Source organism: Crinia signifera, chromosome 2 (genome assembly GCF_055691185.1).
Source record: "Crinia signifera chromosome 2, ASM5569118v1, whole genome shotgun sequence".
Classification (NCBI taxonomy): Eukaryota; Metazoa; Chordata; class Amphibia; order Anura; family Myobatrachidae; genus Crinia; species Crinia signifera.
In genome coordinates this window covers 216,994,548-217,016,008 of record NC_139218.1, presented here as the reverse complement: position 1 = coordinate 217,016,008, position 21,461 = coordinate 216,994,548, and the positions used below count along the sequence as shown (strand labels likewise).

The following is a 21,461-nucleotide window of genomic DNA, read 5'->3' as shown; positions in this document are numbered from 1 at the left end:
GTATGGATGGTTGTGTATTAAGTCCTTTCATATAGACACTTTACAGAATGTTGCCATATTCCCTAATTCACACATACAATTTTTTTTGTCATATCTCATTGAGCAATTGATTACTATCTCTACATAGTGTAGGTCCCAAAATGGCTGCTTTCCTTACATGTTGGAGATTACCTCACTTATTGCAGCTAATCTCCACACACTTATACGATTTGAATCCTTATGACCGGATTCCGACGGATCGTGACAAGAAATCTGGTGAAACATGCCCAAATGTTATGTACCTAACCCGTGCACATTGGATCAGATCTGGAGATTGCAAGTGCTGCACATAAGATTTATCGGATCTGGGAGGATCCGGCAACACTTGCTGGGGGTCTCATACGATACATCGTATGCTAGAGCACAGAATACGATATATCGTATACGGTCCAGCCCCGGGAAGCCTGGGAGCTCCCCACCGGGCAGTCACCGATGTATCGCATGTTGGATAAGTCTATGGCCAACTTTGCAATACCGCATTGCAAGCACATATTAATTTGACTCATTGATCATTTTGACTTTGTTATTAATGTTAAGGTTCGTAATGCAGATTGTTTCAACTTCTATGTTAGGTGTATTTTAGTTATGTTCCATCTATAAATTGCTTTATAATCTCCAGAATGTTCTTTGTGTACAAAGCAATATCAGATGCTTTATAAAGCATTATTACGTGGCAAAATCAACCTTACCAAGCATTTCTAAGAGAAAACTGCCAGTGTATGCTAATAAACAGTATTTGATGTTATTAATCTTTATCTGTCTTCCAAGGTCTGCAAACCCTTCCATTTGTGTAATATTTAACACTGTGCATGTTCACGGTGATTACAGCCCCGTGTAATGAACTTAGTGATATATAATTTCTCTCTTATTGTGTGTGGGGATAAGAATTGCTGAGTAACAAGTCCTCTGCTGTGTTGGAGACTTGCATTTGTTAGAGATGATGCACTATAGTACTCTCTTCTGTACATTTTAATGTTTTACATTTTATGTGTTCTTGAAAATCATTACTCCAGAAGCCATAGTACCCCAGATGGCTATTTTCAATAACCAACCTTGCGCTCTGAAAATAGCTAACAATCCAGTATATATTTTTTTAAATAAAGCAAATACTGTAATGCCGTTCTGAAATAAAATGGACATAATTTATTTATGGCAGAAACTAAAACTCTACCTATTGACTCTACCTACTACGTTTCAAAAGGTGATAAGGTGGAGAATGATCAACTCCCAGCCAATCAGCTTCTAAGTGCCATGTTACAGGCTGGGTTTGAAAAAAATTAGTTAGGAGCTGGTTGTTTATCGCTCTCCATTTGATCAATTTTTTAAAGCGTTGTACATCTGGCCCAGATGTGCATATGTGCAACCTTATGGGGTCTACACACGTAGTGATTTAGGGGCATTTTCTAAGCATTCTCACTAGATCGCTTAGAAAATGGCCCTACATCGCTCCATGTGGAGGGGCCAAATTGATAGTCATGTGCGGCCCCGCGCTTCCCTATCATCCAATGATTAATATCTAGCAGATCGTTCAGCACACAGCGCTGACACATCGCTCAGAATGCTCACTAAATCTCTATGTGGGTAGGCCCCTTAAAAGGGATTAGCAAATGGAACAAACAACACGCAGTTACAGATATCATTCATACATATAAAGCTAATAGGACTACAGATTGTGCGCAGCTACATTGAATCCTTTCAGGTACACTCTGTACTTTAAATGACAATTCCCCCCCCCCCCCCCCCCCCCCACACACACACACACACACACACACACACACACACACACACACACACACACACACACACACACACACACACACACACACACTCTCTCAATGCCCTTCTCTTGTATTTTATTTTTCTTGGGTCCATAATTTCGATTAAATAAATACATTTGTGGGTTTAATTTTGAAGCCAGCAACTAATTCTGCTGTACTGTATTTGTAGACCATACGTGTATTTTTGTTACATTTTATATATTTGTTTTATTTCTATATCTCAGCGGACTTTGGCTTTGCACGGTATTTGCAAAGCAACATGATGGCTGCAACATTGTGTGGATCCCCGATGTACATGGTGAGTGATGTTCAGTTGTGTGTTTCTTCCACCTACTGTAGTCCAAGTACGAGAATAAGAGATGTCTGATCTATTGGAAACAAGGGTCTGTATGGTAGGGGAAGATGCAGTATAGATGGGTCACCAGAAAATAGATAATAAAGAGGTTGAGTAGGAATTTAAGTTGTAGGTATAATTATAATATACCTTTATTGAGATGGATGTACTGACAAAAGAAGAGGAAATGGAAAGAGGCTTCATGACCGCTTGAAAAAGGGAGAGTAAGTGGGGTATTCAATCTAGGATCACAGCTGTCGATCCCTGCGGACAGCTGAACGACATGCGGGATTCAATGTCCTGCCTGCTGATCTGCGCAACGGGGGCATGCCCGTGAAAATAACCATGGATTGGCGATCTGCTGCCTGGATCGTTACAATCCACGTCCGTAAGCGGAAGAACGTGCCCGACAGCTTCTAAAGTCAGGCCCATTCTGCCGTGATCCTGCTTCAATGCTGTCGCTAAAGACAGCATTGAATATTCCCCCCGTCGGAAACAGCAACGGTATATTGAATACCCTCCCTAAGGCTGTAGAACGTATAGAGTTAGGGGGGTATTGAATTAGAGACAATTTTTCGGTACTCTTTACCTAGCACGGCGCCCGCGATTTCCCATAGGGAACAATGTTAAAAGTGTGATTGGACGCGATTTTAGTGTTCAATGCCTCAATGCCCGCGATTTTTCCATAGGAAACAATGTTAAATGGGCCACAGAGCCCAAATAGTCCCCCTGAAGTCTGAAATGGCCCCCACAATTGTTAACGCCACCCCACGATCAACGTGAACCCGAAGCGTGGCGAGCGCAGCGAGCCCGCGTGGGGCGGCGGTACGCGTCCTCCGACCTTTTCATACCCCCACTATCCACGTCGGCGTGGAGTTGAGAATAGAATAGTGTGGCGAGCTCAGCGAGCCACCGAGCCCGAAGCGTGGCGAGCGGACGCGGATACCTTCACAGGTAAACGCGTCCCTTTGCGGGCTTCACAGGTATCCGCGTCCCCTCGCGGGGCTCGCTGCGCTCGCCACGCTTCAGGCTCGGTGGCTCGCTGCGCTCGCCACACTATTCTATTCTCAACTCCACACCGACGTGGATAGTAGGGGTATGAAAACGTCGGAGGACACGTACCGCCGGCACTCGCCACGCTTCGGGTTCACGTTGATCGTGGGGTGGCGTTAACAATTGTGGGGGCCATTTCAGACTATTAGGGCTCTGTGGCCCATTTAACATTATGGGAAATCACGGGCATCGCGTCGCACCCGTTTTTTTAGTGCATGCGATGCCCGCGATTTTTTACCCCCGATGACCGCGATGGACATCGTGGGCGCCGTTCTAGGTAAAGAGTACCAATTTTTCAAATGGGGAATCGCCCTATTGAATTGGAGGGATGTTTGCATAGGGGAAAAATTTGGAAGTGGCAAAAACACCTGGCTCTGAAATTAGCCACCGATCCACGTGTTTTCGCCACTGTTTTCTGGGCATTTTGAGCCATTGTTCACTAATGCCTTTCTGCTAAAAAAAATTTGGGGAAAAGGCATTGCTGAAAAATGATTAGTCGAGAGTTGGATTAGTTCTGTTTTATTTTCAGCTATGCGATAAAATTTCCCTATAGGAATACCCTCTTAGTTGTAAATATTGAGAAGCTAATGTAAGAGAGGAGAGAGGGATTGAATACAATATAGTATTAATAAACAAAGTAATATGGACACAAAAGGAAAAGCTAGAAATGGAGAGAGACAAAATAAAAAAATAATGGTGGTTGTTTTGTAGGGCGGAGCATATCTAGACATTTAACAGTCAGTTTACGGTTCTGGTTGGACAATTGGGTGTGAAGAATTAAGTATAATAATTATAATGAATCAATAGATGAACATACAACAGTGAAGCTCATTGTTTAGTTTGGTGAGTAGAGAACCAAGTTGGTCTCCGTTGTAAGGAAGTGTTAGTTTGCATGGTGGAGGAGCAGGTGAATATATGTATGAAAGTTGAGGGAAGCATCAGTATGGCAAACTTAAGGCCCCCATACATTAGGCCGACCTGTCCTTAGGACAAGTCGGACCCAATTCTCCTGTGAGCCGCCTGGAAGCTCCCCGGGAGGCTCACACACAATTTGGCACTTGATGAGCCAAATTTGACATGTGATAAATCTCTTGCGATTTATCACGTCGGGGCGCAGGGGGCGGGCGGTGAGGGTCAGGGGGCGGCGGTGCTTTTATCAGGGGGAGCAATTTTAAAATACCTGTCAAATGACTGGCCGTTCTCTGATTGGCTGGCTGAGAGCTCAGCCAATCAGAGAACGGCCAGTCATCTTGACAGGAATTTTAAAATCTAATACCCGCCACTGCGCGTCCCATCCCGACTCCCGCAGCGCTGATATCTATGATCATCACCGCCCGGCCAGGTCAGCACTCCCTGGCGCCGCCAGCTTAGCACTCAGGGACCTGCTGCCCGCCCCACTGCTCCCCCGGTGTCTGCATGCATACATATGCCTGTCAGGTGGGCAGGCATATGCATACAGGGAGGTCGGACGTGATCGTATGTACTGACCGTCCCACCTCCCTGATCCGGTCCGATGCGCACGGGACCGCGCATCGGATCGGATCAGATATCACACACCTGCGATTTTGGGCCGATTTCACCCAGTTATCGGCACAAAATCGCAAAAACTATGAAATCGTCCCAAAATCGCATAGTGTATGGGGGCCTTTAGTGCTGCTATATGTAGGTAAATATCAGCGTGATTTAAATTGGAGCAGATGGTAATAATTATGTTTTTACTTAATAATGTGGGTTGTTAAGGAAGTGATCATGTAAATTATTGAGGATACTAGTAATAAGACACCGTGGAATATACCGTGAAGAATAGAAGATGAAACATTAATGATTTGCTAAATATACAAAAAATATTATAAAGATAATAGAAAAAATATTAATATGGAACACAAAATAAATTCTTAAAAAGCAATTTGTAAAAAAATATATAGAATTAAATCAGGGTTGCCGACCCTCCCGGAATTTCCGGGAGTCTCCCGAAAATCGGGTCCCCCTCCCGTTCCCCCTTCCTGGAAGGGTGGGCAACCCTACCGGATTCAGAGGGGACCCCCGCTGTCCACCGGATCGCGGCATTAAAATGCCGCAATCCTCGGGTCTCAGAGGAGGGGACGGAGCTAAAATGGCACAATCGCGTCATTTTAGCCCCGCCCCCTCCAGGGAGATCCGTGAATTACCTGGTTTAACATCATGGGGGCAGGGCTTAGTGATGTCACTCTTAAGCCCTGCCCCCTGAGCGGCTGCTGAAACTCTCCTCTCCGGGCTTCTCCATGGCTAAAAGGATTTATGTGGTGAAAAGGGTGCCGGACAGTCGGGATTCCGACAGTCATTACTCCGACGTCGGAATCCCGACTGCTCCCTCTTGGTGGTCCACGACCCCCATAGAGGGAGAATAAAATAGGTGGCGAGCTCAGCTCGCCACCGTGCCCGCAGCGCGGCGAGCGCAGCTTCATTGCGCTCCCCCCACTGTGCAGTTGGGATTCCAACGTCTGACTAATGACTGTTGGAATCCCGACTGTCGGGCAAATATACCACACCCGGTGAAATTACCTCACAGAGCTCCAAGCTGAGTGAAAATCATGAGAGAAATTAATGTGTTTTTGTTTGATAAGCAATGTTTAACATTTAAAAATAAAAGAAGGTACTTCCTCATCTTTGGTACTGATGTACTCCAGGGTTGAATGTGCTGTTGAGTTAATTGTCCGCACACTAAAGGCAGGTATCTGGGGCGGGATGTATTAAGCTGAAAATGCGGTAAAACCCCTGTTTTACCGCATTTTCATATGTACTAAATCCCAGCCGCACCGTTACCGCCGGGCAGGGTATCTCCACCTTTGGGTGGCGATACCCTATAGAAGCCTATGGGCTTCTTTTCGCTGCCTGCCGCAAACCCGCCGCCTCACTGACTCCCCCTCCCCCTGGCTTACTTTCCTGCTGCAGGTCCTCCTGGACCCCGGAAGGTAAACCCCTCCTCCCTCTAGCAAGGCAGCTGGACGTCCTTCTGGCTGCAGGGGGAGGAGGAGGCACTGGGGACAGCCACGCTGAGCTGTCCCGGCGTGAGGGGAGCAGTAGGCGGCTGGGAGGTGATGGAGACCCCCCCCGCACACCACAGTACAGGTATCGCAGGGGGCCTCTATCACCGCACCGCAATGCCAGCCACATATGTTAGTACATATGCACTGGCATCACGGCGGCCCAGCGGAGATGTATATTAATACATCCCGCCCCTGGTGAGAAGAGATTCGCTATTGAAGCAATGCAATGTCAGCTTCCCCCTGCAATAGGGAGCTGCATCTGGTAGCTAGAAAGGGTTTCACCATGTGGGATTGATCACTTAGAACAGTGGTTCTCAATCTAGGTCCTCAGGACCCCGCACAGTTTACATTTTTTAGGTCACCCGGCAGGTGCATTCATTACTTACTGACACATTTTAAAATATCCACAGGTGGAACTAATAATTTTACTTGATTCTTTGAGATCTGGAAAACATGCACTGTGTGGGGTCCTGAGGACCGAGTTTGAGAATCTGTGACCTAGAAGGCAGACTTTGTCCCAAATAGCCTGTATGTTTAGGGATGCATGCAGAGCCGAATTTCCCATGAGGCACGTGCCTAGGGGCAGCACATGTTTGGGGGCGGCACTTGGATGCCTGTGATAGTACTGTTAGCCCAAAATGTACCAATAACTGCAAAATATCCACTGTACTGTACTATATTCCATCTTAAATAGAGTGTAAATGGATAGGACATGCAGATACTGCCCCTATAAACTGTCCTACTTAGTAAACATTATTCTTGTGCCTAGGGGCACCCTCATCCCTAAATCCGCCCCTGGATGCATGGCATCATGCTTGATTACTGTATTGTGGTTTTGTAGTGTAAAGTTGAACTTGGTTATGTAGGTGACCCGTTTTGCATGCATTTTGTACCAGTGGTAAATGTGAAGCAATTCTCCAAATAATATAATGACACATGTGCAGGATCAGAGAATAACAACTTTATACTCTAGGAAAATCCATTTGTGAAGCCAATTAATTGAGCGCTACAACACTGTCTTGTCTGGTGTTTGTTTGATCATTTTAATCTTCTAACGCCCGTGTCACAATGGATACACTGTGACATGTAATACTTCTAGAGAGAACTATGTGAGCTTTATGATTGAGGTCACTATGACCTGTCTTGTGGTAATGGGTTTGCTCATAGGATTGATTGCTGTATTCCCAGAATCCTGTTATCAAAGAACACAGGGTTTATATACAAAACACGGTATGATAATGTTTCCAAACCTATAAAGCATTGACAGCAATTTCAAATGATCTGACTCAAAATATGTTGCTTGGGAGCAGTTACTTTATACCCCTTCCACAACATTACCTATAAACTGGGTTATTGCCGAGTTGACTCTGGTCGAGTTGCAGCAGCGGCGTAGCTAAGTTTTGGGCGCCCCCCCGCCACCCATGCAAACCCCCCCCCCCCAATACCCCGCAGCCTTACCTTTCGCGCTGGTCCCGACGGCTCCGTTCTTCTGCTGAGGATCACCACAAAATGGCCGCCCCCATACAGCACACAGTTTCTGTCTGCTGTATGGGGGCGGCCATTTTGTGGTGGTCCTCAGCAGAAGAACGGAGCCGCCGGGACCAGCGAAATAGGTAAGCCTGCGGGGGATTGGGGGGAGGTGTAACTATAGCACCGCAGCCCCCGGCGCCCCCATATGCACAGCGCCCCCCCGCGGTGGCGGGGGCTGCGGTGCTATAGTTACGCCACTGAGTTGCAGTATGAAAGCACCAATATGAATAACCCTGGTTGACAAACCCTCTTTCCATCATTTACATATAATCTGTATGAGGGTAGGAATTGGAATTTTAACTAATTAAAAAAATAAATGATTTGCAATATTATGCTATTAAAGGCCCCATACATTGAGGTGATTTGGTCCAATTTCGGCCGATTGCAAGCCATCCGACCACCCGTTCCTCCTGGTGGCGAGGCGGGCGGGAAGCAGGGACGCATGCGATCCATCACAACGGATCGCATGTGTCCCTGCCGCCAGGAAGGTCCCGGCGGCTCGCACTCTGTCGGTGTCCATACACTGCTGCGAGACGTCGCAGGCAGTGTATGGGCACCTTAAGAGGCAGATTCACTTAGCTGCAAAGTTTAGCCCTAAACTATACAATAAAGTGCTGCTACCCTGCACGGGAAGCCCCGGAGGATGCACTTTTTTTGCACACTGATTTTTTCCTCACAGTCTCATCAGCTGCAGGGAAAATTCTGCATTAAATACCATTAAATACTTATGTGCAAAGTAACCATAGATTTCAGGTACTTTAACCTGGATTCTATGGGTTAATGCATGTTACAGTAGCTACAGGTTTACTCCATGGGGGAACTTAACGGATAATTGAATACAGTATCTTTTTGGTGTTAAACCAGGAGCTTTGGCCACACTGTAAACACTGTGTCTAATTGAATCTGCCTCATAATGTTTATTTTCCAATTTCATCTGAGCTTATTCAAAGGAAGAGTCTAGGATCTGATACCTGGGTTTACATCACAGATATCGTAACGCTGTATTGTTGCTATTACATACCCTCCAACTGTACCGATTTAGCCTGTACAGTACCGTTTTTTAACGGTCTGTACCGGCTAAAAATGGATGTACCGATTGTACCGGTTTTCTGCCAGAGGCAATGGAGTCGCCACTTCTCCATTGTCTCCGGAGTCCGGCTCCATGTGTTTGGGGTCAAAGGAGGAGCGGGGTAACAGCGTGTGCTGTTACACCGCTCTGCGGCTCTTACTTTAGGTGCTGGTGCTCTAGTTTGTGGTCGCGGTTGTCATATGTCCGCGACCACAGAGGGGCTGCCTGGGTGGCATTGACGCTGCCTGTGAGAGTGTGATCCTGTGAGGGCTCTAGTTTCTGGTCGCTGACGTGACATGTCATCCGTCCGTGACCACAGAGGGGCTGGGTGGTTTCCATGGCCAAAGCCTTCTTCCAGATGGAGCCCATATTCGGGGAAGGGGACCTGGTCACGGGTCTGCAGTGCCGAAGCACTTTGCCACTTTCCTCCTCCAGACACGTAAGTAAGCAGTGGTGAATGTGGAGGGTGGGGAGTGCCAAGAGGCATCTTAAAAAAAGTACACATAATTGGAAAGGGGGTGTGACCACGCCCACTTCACGTGGCCTCACCCACTTTACCAGTGACCACGCCCCCGTCCACGAATATGTACCGATTTATGCCCTACAAATGTTGGAGGGTATGCAATTCCTATTTCTAATCTGACTCTTAGGGGTAAATGGACTAAAGTGTGAGTTTTTAGAAGTGAGGGATGTTGCCTATAACAACCAAATCAGATTCTACTTATCATTTATCTAGCACCATCTAAAGCAGTGGTTCTCAACCTCGGACCTCAGGACCCCTCAACAGTGCACATTTTCCAGGTCACCCGGCAGGTGCACAGGTGCACTCATTATTTACTGACACATATTAAAAGATCACAGGTGGAGCTAATTATTTCACCTGTGATTCTGTGTGGAGACCTGGAAAACGTGCACTGTTTGGGGTCCTGAGGACCGAGGATGAGAGCCACTGAGCATTACAGTATATCTAGCTATATAAGAAACGAAATAAATACATCTGATTGGTTGCTGTGGATAACAACTCTCACTTCTAAAAACTCACACTTCAGTAAGTTTACGCCTAATGGGGCCTACACACGTAGCAATGAGCACTCTGAGCGATGCTAGATCGCTTAGAACGCTCAGATTGCTTTGCAGCGATGCGTGCTGAGCAATGTGCCGCTGAGTAATCTGTCAGGGCCAGTGTTCTCCATGAGAACCCTGAACCTGGCAACCCCCTCGATTTAACTAGATTTATCCAGCGTGCTGGATATTCATTGCCAGGGTGATAGCGATGAGCGGGGCTTAGCATCAATATCACTATGCCCCTACACACGGAGCGATGTAGGGATATTTTCTAGTGAGTAGGCCCCATAAATCTCCACAAAAGGTCATTGTTAGGCTACAGATAATCTAGCAATGGTTTGTTCTGGATTTTATGTTTTGTGTAACAGACTGTATTTAGGGAGGGAGGAAAGGGCAAAGTCAAGGGAGATAAAATGTTATAATCACAAAATCTCCACTTTGGCCATGGAAAAGAGATGATGAGTGGTTTGTCACTGCGTTCATGGTATAAGTGACACCGACCTGCCCAGTTATTTTCTCTTGAAGTAAGTCATATACCTAATCCCTTTAGCTACTCAAAGCAAAAACGTCTAATATCCTATTGGTCGCATTGCTTTCCAGGCAACCATAACATGTAAATGACAGCGATAAAGCTAGTTACTTCCAGGTTAATAGGGATCACTCTGCTTCTGATGAAGATGATGATGATTCATATAGTGGGACAAAGATAAGAAGAGACTATGGTTTGAAATCAGACAATTAACCCATTATTTGTCCTTAAAGCGAGCTGACACTGTACTGAACTCTTCTGATATCAGTTGAGTATACATTGGCTTTGGCCCATATGCTTTCTTTGTTTGTGTTAACCTTAGTATGGAACTATTTCCTTAGCAGTTTCTATTTGTGTCATTTAATCAAATGCTTTTCCTGTTGTTGCGTGGCCTTTAAAATTAAAGCTAATACCGGAACCCCCCCCCCCCCCCCCCAAAAAAATGAAGTACCTGACCTTTAAATTGTTTTTTTTACTGTCTGGTATTTACGTTTGAATACCGGAATCTAAATCGCTTTATACAATAAAGACTCTGTAATTAGATGTCCTACTAAATTCTGTCACTGTATAAATAAAGATTAGGTGAATTGATTACCCATCCCATGGCTGATAATGCCAGAAACCGTATCAGAATCGTAATTATTTTGCAGCCATTTTAAGCCCTCGGTGATCTAAAAAAAAAAAAAAAAAATCTGGGGCCCCTGCAGTATCACGCTTTAAATAGAAATTGCCTTTTAGCACAGACAAGAACTAGATTCTCACAAAGACATGTAAAGATGTTTTATGGTCGCCACACATGATTTCTAACCCAAGTGTTGTAGAGTAGTTGTGCAGCGTGGGAGTAAAATGCAGCTTCCACTGTGATGTATGGGAATGCGGTTGCTAGGTCTACACGTCAACCACTAAAGGTTGACAGGACTTGGGTCGAAACAAGAGATTGGTCAACAGGGTTGAAAGGTCAACACAAGCATTAGGTTGAAAGTCAAAAGGTCAACATGAATTTTCCCAGTTTTTGGAACCAACTTCTGCCGACAGGCAGTATGTCATACCCTATCATCCACTAGGGTGTAGAGGCAGAATACCTGTGCCTGAAGTATGGTGAGCGCAGCGAGCCTTGCGAGGGGACGTGGTAAACTGATGCGGTGTCCATGTCGACTTAAGTCGAAATTTGGGACAAAAAAAAAAGTGAAAAACTCATGTTGACATTTTGACGATCGACCTTCCCATTGTCTACTTAATGCTTCTGGTGACCTGCCGTCCCTGTCGACCTTCGCCATGTAAACCTATTTCACGTGTTGACCTAAGCCCCTGTTAACCTTTAGTAGTCGACCAAATGTCTGTCATCCTATTGACCGCATCCCCATACAGCACAGAAAAAATACGAGTGGAAGCTGCATTTTACTCACACGCTGCACAACTACTCTACAACACTTGGGTTAGAAATCATGTGTGGCGACCATACACATCTTTACATGTCTTTGTGAGTATCTAGTTCTTGTCTGCGCTAAAAGATCCAAAAGGCAATTTATATTTAAAGCATGATACTGCAAGGGCCCCAGATTTCATTTTTTTTTCATAGTGTCTGCTGTATGTTAGTCCCCATATCCTTCATGCTGTGCAGCCGATATTCAGTTACCGGCGATCACTGATTGCGGGTAATTGGATCGCTGAGAGTGATCTAATTCGGGCTCTCACCAGCATACTGCTGAAGACACAGCTACGGCGGCTGAAAACACACAGGTTACACTGGACTTTTGTGTGTTCTGCAAAAAATTTTTTTGATCAAGCAAACTAATTGTATAGCCCCATAAAACACATCTGCTACACGTGTTTTATTTGGGGTAATTGGATACCCCCGACATCTGTAATCCAACAGATCCAATAAAGAATATGTAACAACAAACTAAAGTAGTTTTACACTAGAACAATTTTTATGAGGCCAGTGACCAGAGATGTGTTTGTTTCTGTATGTGTGGCTGTGTAATGGCAATTTGATACAAAGAGCTGTCTGATTTCTGTTCTAGGCTCCGGAGGTTATCATGTCGCAGCACTATGACGCAAAGGCAGACCTGTGGAGCATAGGCACTGTCATTTACCAGTGTCTGGTTGGCAAGCCTCCTTTCCAGGTAACTGTTGTCCTTCTTATGGCTACATTTATTTTCAGTAGGTGCTTCCTATGGGAGCAAGGACTTCTGTAGGGATCTCTGTGTCAATTGACATCTTTCTTACATCCAGCATAATCATTACTCTATGTAAATATATATTTTGTGCCTTTAATTTGCTATTCTGTTTATGTCGTTTGTGACACAACTTAACAGGACCATAGGATCATAGAGTTATTAGAAGGGTATGGGCCCGTTAACAGAGAGTCTCCTAATTCCACCGCATTGTGCAGATGACCATGAAATCTTCATTTACTTTATCATAGTGTTTCAGTAGATTTTTTGATTGCACTACCTTGTCAGATTGCACAGCATTCAATTATATTGTAGGATAGATGAAACTCCACTGCCAAATTCCTGTTAGCTTAGCTCATAATGATTCTGTTTCTGAAGAAGTCATATCTAGTAATATATGCAATCAGATAATAACCTTTATTATGCCACAGTCTAACATCTTACTGGAACACTGAGCTCATTCCTTCATCTGTAGATAGTGGGACTGATATCATTTGGGTATAGAATACACAGGGGCTTTTGTGCTTCTTTTTATGGCTGGTATAAAACAAAAAAAAATTTCAGCAGTTATCATGGGGAATATGCAGGGTTGGAGGAGAAGGGAGCAAGTATTAGGTAATATCTTTAGGAAGAAACAAGCATACAGCATATCATAAGATAAAATGGTGCACACTGTATTGCAAATATTATTATTATTATTATTATTATTAATAATAACAGTTATACATTGCTACCTATATAGATTTGGATCATTTATGTGCAAGGACTGTACAATTCTGTCCTTTACAGAACCACAAGACCTAAGCATCTGCTATGCGCTGTGTCACTATTGGGTGTTCAGTCTCCAGTACCAATACACACTGATGATGACATTTGGCAGCCTTTCCTGATTGGCTGATAGCAGCTTGAGCACTTCCTCTCATACTATTAATATCACTTGTGTATGTGCTAAAAATTATTCACATACTTTATTTGGTATTTATTAAAGTCAATGTTGGCATTTAGACAAACCATCAGCACCTTAATTTATTTTACATGTTTATTCATTTTTTTTCTGCTAAGTTGCGTGTTACATGTTGCTTGTACCAATTGTTTACCTTTTCTTTTATGATAGGCAAATAGTCCTCAGGATTTGAGACTGTTTTATGAAAAGAATAAGAACTTAGTTCCAAGGTAATGTTACTGATCTTCTTAATGTTACATACAGGCTTGGCTTTACGGTTTCACCAGAATGCAAGGTTCCTGGTGTGCTGTAAGATACGGTGACCCAGCAGTTTGTCCATGGATCAGGAGGATGGAAAATATGAAAATGAAAGAGTGGATATGTGTGGACTGTACAGAGGCTAAGTGATTAGATAGGAACGGTATATAAAGGTTAAGTGACTGCTTCTGGAATTTGATAAGCTTGCCTGAAGAGGAGTTTTCAGGGAACGCTTGTAGGTTTGGAGACTGGAGGAGAGACTTATTGTGCTTGGATGGGCATTCCACAGAGTGGTCGCAGTCCGACGAAAGTCCTGCAATTGAGAATGGGAGCGAGTAATGAGTGTGGATGAGCGATGTGAGGAACGTAGAGGTCGGATTGGAAGATATTTTGAGATAAGAGAAGAAATGTATGTTGGTGTAGTTTGGTTTATGGCTTTGTGTGTAAGTAAAATAATTTTGTATTAAATACGGTAGAATACAGGTAACCAATGAAGTGACTGACAGAGTAGCTTTGCAGATGATGAACATCTGGCTGGGAAGATTAGCCTCGCAGCTGCATTCATGATGGACTGTAGTGGTGAGAGTCTGTATTGGGGAAGGCCAATAAGGAGACTATTGCAATAATCAATGCGCGAGATGATGAGAGCATGGATTAGAGTTTTTGCAGTGTCTTGTGTAAGGTAAGGGTGAATTTTGAATATGTTAAAAAGAAAAAAAAAGTGAGGTCCTTTTTAAAAATAACTAGCCTCTGTCCAGGGGTCTATAAATGTATTGTTTATAACTGTTTTAAATCAACAAAGCATCTGTATGATCTGTGCAGTGCGTGAATTCCACCGCAGATTGATTGCAGATACTAATAATCTTCGCCGTGCAATAGGGGCTTCATAACAGATGGACATAGTTGGCAGATTGCAAATTCCAGTCAAAAACAATGCTCTGTAATTGCTGTATGTTGATGTTTGAAAATGCTGGTGATGCCCTTCAGTTTTCAATTCAAACCCTAATTGACGCTTCGTAAATATAGCTTATTAAATTTCCTTGATTGCCTTAGTTAATTATACTCCATATACTTTTGTATGCTGTATGTTTTATTAGTTATAATGCTTGTATGATTTATTACAGCATACCAGCAGAAACCTCTACGTATCTGTCAGACTTACTGCTGGGACTACTTCAGAGAAACCAAAAGGACAGACTTGATTTTGGTGAGTTTGGTAGTTCTAATTCCCAATGTCATACAGCATTTTTTCCCTGTATCCACAGTCATTAAAGCTTGTTTTTGATCGTTCCAATGCTCTGCCAGGAGGCTACAAACTTTTGCAAAAGTGCCAGTGTTTTTACAGGTGAACACGTATATGTCAAGAAGGCAGATTCTGTGGAATTGGATCATTTTGGTAAAAAAACAGCAGCTTATTCTCAACATTAAATACTTTCCAGTAGCGCTGTTGCTGAAAAACAATATAAAAACATTAATCAAAAACTTAAGCAGGCAGCACGGACGGTGTAATGGTTAGCATTACTGCCTTACAGCGCTGAGGTCATAGGTTCAATACCCACTCCTAACTGTGTGGAGTTTGTATATTCTCCTGTGCTTGCATGGGTTTCCTCCGGGTGCTCTGGTTTCCTCCCACAATCCAAAAATATACTGGTAGGTTATTGGCTCCCAGCAAATTAACCCTATAATGTCCATGTGTGTACATACATGTGGTAGGGAATTTTAGATTGTAAGCTCCACTGGGGCAGGGACTGATGTGAATGTTCAAATATTCTCTTTAAAGCGCTGCGGAATATGTATGCGCTAAATAAATAACTGGTAAGACGCAGTTTCTGATTGATTTGGGTAGGAAGGGGTCTGACCTATTCATTCCTGGCTGCTTTGCTTGGCTATTGGCACAATGGCCGTGGATTCACCTGCTTTTGACTGAAACATGGGCAAATCTGGTTTTGGCCCCGTTTCTGGCATTCTCAATCCAACATAAAAATATGTTGAATTAAGGCAGGGAGGACGGTGCCAGGTGAGCAGCAGCAGCTCACCCGGCACTGTCTGCCATCCTCCCGCACCCTCACCTGGTCCCGCCACCGCCCTGCTCTCACACAGCTCCATCCTGGCTTCCACCACCTCACAACGTCGCTCATCCGGTCCCAGCGCCGGCCAGGTGAGCAGTAATCAGTGGGCAAATCCGACTTTCTGATTTGGCCGCTGATTTCAATATATACCTGTGCGTTGTGCTTTTTCATTGTCTAATATATGTGTGCTTGTGTATGTGTAATAGTGTAATATATACTGTATACCTACATACACATTATGTATGCGTGTTTTTTTTTTTTTCCTTTAATTTGAGTGAATATGCACATTTGTTTGTTTTATTTTATCTTGTGAAATTTAACTTAAAGGGAATACATTCCTCTCAGCAGTAAATTTGGCACCCATTTGGCATTTGGTTTCAAGGCATAATTAGCACAAATAGTTGGACACTTAATGAGCTGTATGAATTGGTACAAGGCTTTTGAGTGGGTGGCTCAATTAATTGGTAATTTGCAATCGCTTGTTTAGCAATAACACCAGAACTGTGATTCAGATTTACTGTGGGGTGTATGCAGAAAAATATAAACACTACACCTACATTTGATCTGCTTTGAATAGAAATCAATTTTTTAAGGAAAAGTGTTTTTTTTCCTTCTCTATTTTATTTGCTTACTGATGTAAGAACTTCCATTATTTCAATCGTTTCTATTGATTTTTGGAATAACATAGACAAAAAGAAAAGAAACCGAACTCTTCAGTGTATAGCAGACAGGTTGCAAGAGTATAGGATATGTACAGTCCAATATTTGTAACGGCATGTAAGTATAAAGGGCATATAATGTAACCGGATATGTATATACTATAGTGTATATACTATCTCCGGCTGCACCCCTTTCACACCTCCTCAAAAACTCGTGTTTTTCTCTCATGGACCTGGGTCAGCAGCGGTGTAAAAGGGGTTAACCTGTGTCCCTTTACATGGGATATCTACCCAGGTCCTGACCAGGGTAGAACACGGAGTAGAGCACACCCCCAGGGCTTACCAGGAAGCTAGAAAGGATAGTACCACCAATACTGTCAGGCATTGATTGACCAGTGAAACAGCCGGCCCACTATAAAATAAAATATGTCCATTGAAACACCCCAGTATGCAGGTTATTTAGCAAAGACCACTAGTAACTGCAGTATAAGAAGGCTCTAATAGTCATAATAACGCCGTCTTTAAATGCAGAGTTCCAGGAGACCCTTCTCCGGGATAAACAAATAGAGCACAATACAGTGTAGAAGAGGTGTAAAAGTAGAAACACGGGTGTGCCAGACGCAGCGAGCGGTCTGCAGCAGTGGCCAAGATGGTGTCGGCATCTTTATGGAGCTAGCAGCAGCAATCACCTCCAGCTGCACACCACGCTGGCAGTGGTAACCCCACCTCAGCACTAGTCACAGGCGGTCTGGTGCGGAAGCCGTCAGAATGCAGGTGTCAGGATGCCATCCCGCAGGACAGCAGAGTTGGGGGTCTGGGTCTCAAGTAGGCTGCTTCAGGCTTCACCATGCAGAATGCGGGTAACGGGCTACCACAGACACCCCACAGAGTCCCAGGGGGTCCACAGCGAGGTCCTGTAGCAGGGTAAGATTAAAGACTCCTCTGTAGCCGGGAAAACAGGATAGTAGCAGGATAAATATTAGAGCTACAGCAATTATCTACCTACTCCATGTTGTGCCAAGCCACGCCCCCTAAGAGCCTCCATTTTTAATTAGTATTCAGTAGTTAATTCAAAGGAGCTAACCAATATCCCTAACTCTCCTGTTATATGGAAATTCCACTAAAGAGACTAGGCATTCTAATTCTTCTGAGCGCAATCATATGCAGTGCCAAGTTTGCCCACAGAACCAGTGATGTCCAGCAATGTGCCACCTCTAACCATAGAACCCTATAACATTAGCAGCGCTAGTAGTGCCCAGTATTATAGCATCTATCACTTTATCATCTTACAGTGGCAATAATCCCCAGAGATACACTACAGTAATAATAATAAGCCTCTATAAAGTCTCTTGCTTCCATTGTCACTTCTTGTGAGGTTTGCACCCCTTTGCTCTAGTTATACCCCTTTCACACCAGAAATGCAGAGACAAACCCAGGAACTAAATTCCAGGGACAAGCAGGGACATTCCCGGGTCGGACCCATTCACACATGCTTTTGAAGCAGGGACAATTCGAGTCGGCACCTTTCACACTGAACCCGGGATGACCCTGCATTTCTATGAGAATAGCATTGAAAATGGCCTTTTTTAGGCTCACATTTGTAGTGTTTCAGCCTCTGTTTACTTGTATAAAACAAATTAAAAGGCATATAAAAGCATCTTCCCCTCTAATGATTAATAGCTCTCTCACCTCCTCATTTGTCCAAGACATGGCACACCTTGCAGGCTTTCAGGGGTTAAAATGCACTTCTGGGGTCTGTGATGCCACAGAACATGCACACTGTCTCCCTGCACGCTGTATGCTGTCTCTGGGCGTGTCTGTGAGCGTCACCACAACAGGAAGTTGCCCTGCTAGCAAATCAGGACCAGCAGAGGCAACATGGGAAGCAGGGACATGTCCCTGCACCTTTCACACCAGCCAGTAACCCTGGAAGGACCCGGGAGCAACCCTGCTACCTAATACCCCATTCACACCAGAAATGCAGGGACAAACCCGGGAATTCAGTTCCCGGGACAAGCAGGGACATTCCCTGGTTTGGACCCATTCACACCAGAAATGTCCCTGCATTTTCTGGTGTGAGAAGGGGGCGTGAAGGAGGCCGGCAGGAGGTGGGGAGGAGGCGGGCAGGCGGCGGGATGGCGGCGGAGGTGGGGAGAATACTTACCCCGGTTGCTGGTCCTCTGTGCAGGCCAGGGATCCACACAGGCGGCGGCGCAAATGACGGGACAGGCTGCGGATGAAGATGACGCAGCTCTCCGGCGTCCTCACTGCCGCCGGAGAGCTGCGTCATCATCATCCACCGGCTGTCCCGTCATTTGCGCCCGCCGCCTGCGTGGATTCCCGTCCAGACAGCACACAGAGGACACGGCAACCCGGGTAAGTATACCCTGTACCTTTCACACCAGCTAGGTCCCCGGGTTGAACCCAGGTACAACTCTGGTACCTAGCCGGGTTGAAATTAACCCGGGAATTTGTCCCTGGAACCTTTCACACCAGAGCTAGTCCCGGGTTGATCCCGGACCCAACACAGGAATTTAGGCTTTTGTGAAAGGGGTATTAGTAGCTGTCACGTGTGATTCGTAGAAGCAAATAGGATCATTTACCCAACATCAGCCTAAGTGATAAAAGGAATTTTTCACAGATTCTTTATGTCAATGCCAGTTAGCCCATTTTACCTCTCGTTAGCATTCTGCTTTAATGGGCATTACCAAGGCTTTCTGGTGAAAAAAAAAAAAAAGTTTCAACAGTCTCTTGCCAACCTCTAATACACAGGTTCTCACAGTCGATCCTAAGGACCCCACACAGTGCATGTTTTGCAGGTCTCCTCACAGAATCAAGTGAAATAATTAGCTCCATCTGTGGATCTTTTAAAATGTGTCAGTCCATAACAAGTGCACCTGTCAGGTGACATGGAAAACGTGAACTGTATGGGGTCCTGTAGACTCTGGGCCAGATGTATCAAGGTACAAAAAGTGATAAAGTGAAAAGTGATAAACAACCAGCCAATCAGCTCCTATCTTTCATTTTTCAAACCCAGCCTGTAACATGAAGGTAGGAGCTGATTGGCTGGCTGTTTATCACTCTCCACTTTATCACTTTTTAAAGCTTGATACATATGGCCCTGAGGGGTAGATTTTTTAAGCTCAGTGAAGTGATAGTGTCTGTTTTTTATCACCGACCAATCAGCTCCTACCTGTCTGTTTACAAACCAAGCCTGTAACTTCACAGGTAGGAGCTGTTTGGACGGTGATAAAAACCAGAAACTTTATCACTTCACCTAGCTTACTAAATATACCCCTGAGTTTGAGAACCCCTGCTCTAATCAAACTGCATGTTCTTTTGGCATTTAGCCGCCATTTCTAAAACTACATTTATTTTTACATTTATATTAGTAATGGTGTCTTTTCACATTGGGCACCATATAAGGTTAGTCTTGCCTAGCAATAAATGTGCCTTTTCTGTGTTTTGTAACTGTCCACCTCCTAAACATCATCTTTATATATATGTGTATTTTTTTGGCCTGTCTTGAAACAGTATGCCAGTGGCAGTACCTCTCATACGTCATATGTCATATTCACCAGGTCTGGTTGCAAGGTCATTAAACATAAGTTAGATTTTCTCCCATCCCAAATATTCCTGATTATGAATTGTAACTCACTAAAAGCTGTTTACATAAACCTAGTTGTACTGTTGACTTAAGTGACGTGTGTAGGCTGAATAAGCAAGGTGTTATTATTACATTGCCATATTTCTAAGGTTTTGTTCTCATGAGAACATTCTGTTCCCAAGTCATTATTGAGTGTCAGGGGCGTCTCTATAAGCTGATCAACATAGTTCATGTTGCAATTGTCTCTCATGACAACAGAATATGCACGACTTCCTATCTACTTTATCTTGACTTCTGTACATGGAGTTAATTATTTTTCAGGCAGACAGCCTGCCAAGATTTGAGAAATCAAATGTTTTATTGTCATTGCTGAAAAAAATATTTTTTTTTGCATATAAATGTCATCTATTCAAATGAATTTAAATGTTTTCATTTTTCTTTTTTTATATGTTGAACTTGATTGCACTAATTATAGTGTGCATGTATTTAATTGTTTATCTACACACTAAATACATAGTATTATCGGTTTTTTATTTTATGCTCTATATCCGTGGTTCCCCAATCTGCCTAGACACCCTATTATTAAAGAGACAGTTTATTTGCTCTTCGGGTTTTGTACTTCATACCTCCCAACTGTCCCGCTTATCGCGGGAATGTCCCGGTATTTTGATAGAGGTAATTAGGACATTCTCATCATCTGACAAGCTGGGTGTAATGTGTTTGACATATCCGGTCCTGGTTTTTGCAGCCTGCTTTGAACAACCGTCAGGTAATCAGCAGCACCTGAGAGCTTGGCTTAAACCTCTGCTGGGTACAGAGTTCAGGACTACTAACGCTAAAATAGTTGGCTAGGCTATAGGCTGGTGTTGGGGGTTAACGCCAAGGTGTCAGGACCAAGAAGGTTCAGTGACCTTGTGTATATCAGCTGTGGTCCACAGTTATATACCTGCTGCTACAACTGCTTCATATTGTACTGTAATCCTCTATTTTACTGTACAGATGGACAAGTTGTCAAATAGATAACCTTTATCCTGCTCCAAATTAAAGACATAGAAGAACTAATGTCCGTGAGTCCCTTGTTTGTGAGACTACTGGGATATCCTATTGCCAGCATGGCAAAAACAGGCTTTTAGCATGGGTTTTGACCAATGGCTATTATCGGGCTACCCAATTATAGCCCGTTTTTACCATGCAGTATATGACCTGTTTTCAGGGGATAAAACGAGATCTGGGGTAAATTCCTGGACCCATGTATTATTGCAGAAAATCTCGAACTGCTTGTTATCTAGGATTACTGACGCAAAGCAAAATACCTTAAAAAAAAC

The 21,461-nt window shown here is 44.0% G+C and overlaps 1 protein-coding gene across 2 annotated transcripts in view; it reads left to right on the top strand.

Moving 5' to 3' along the window:
- Positions 1-21,461, top strand: part of ULK2 (unc-51 like autophagy activating kinase 2) — a 105,516-nt gene that overhangs the window by 49,443 nt on the left and 34,612 nt on the right. For both annotated transcript variants that reach the window (XM_083173729.1, XM_083173730.1), the window contains exons 7-10: positions 2,042-2,115; positions 12,448-12,549; positions 13,715-13,773; positions 14,926-15,008. In XM_083173729.1, coding sequence (XP_083029855.1) covers positions 2,042-2,115; positions 12,448-12,549; positions 13,715-13,773; positions 14,926-15,008 — 318 coding nt within the window. The remainder of the gene's footprint in view (positions 1-2,041; positions 2,116-12,447; positions 12,550-13,714; positions 13,774-14,925; positions 15,009-21,461) is intronic.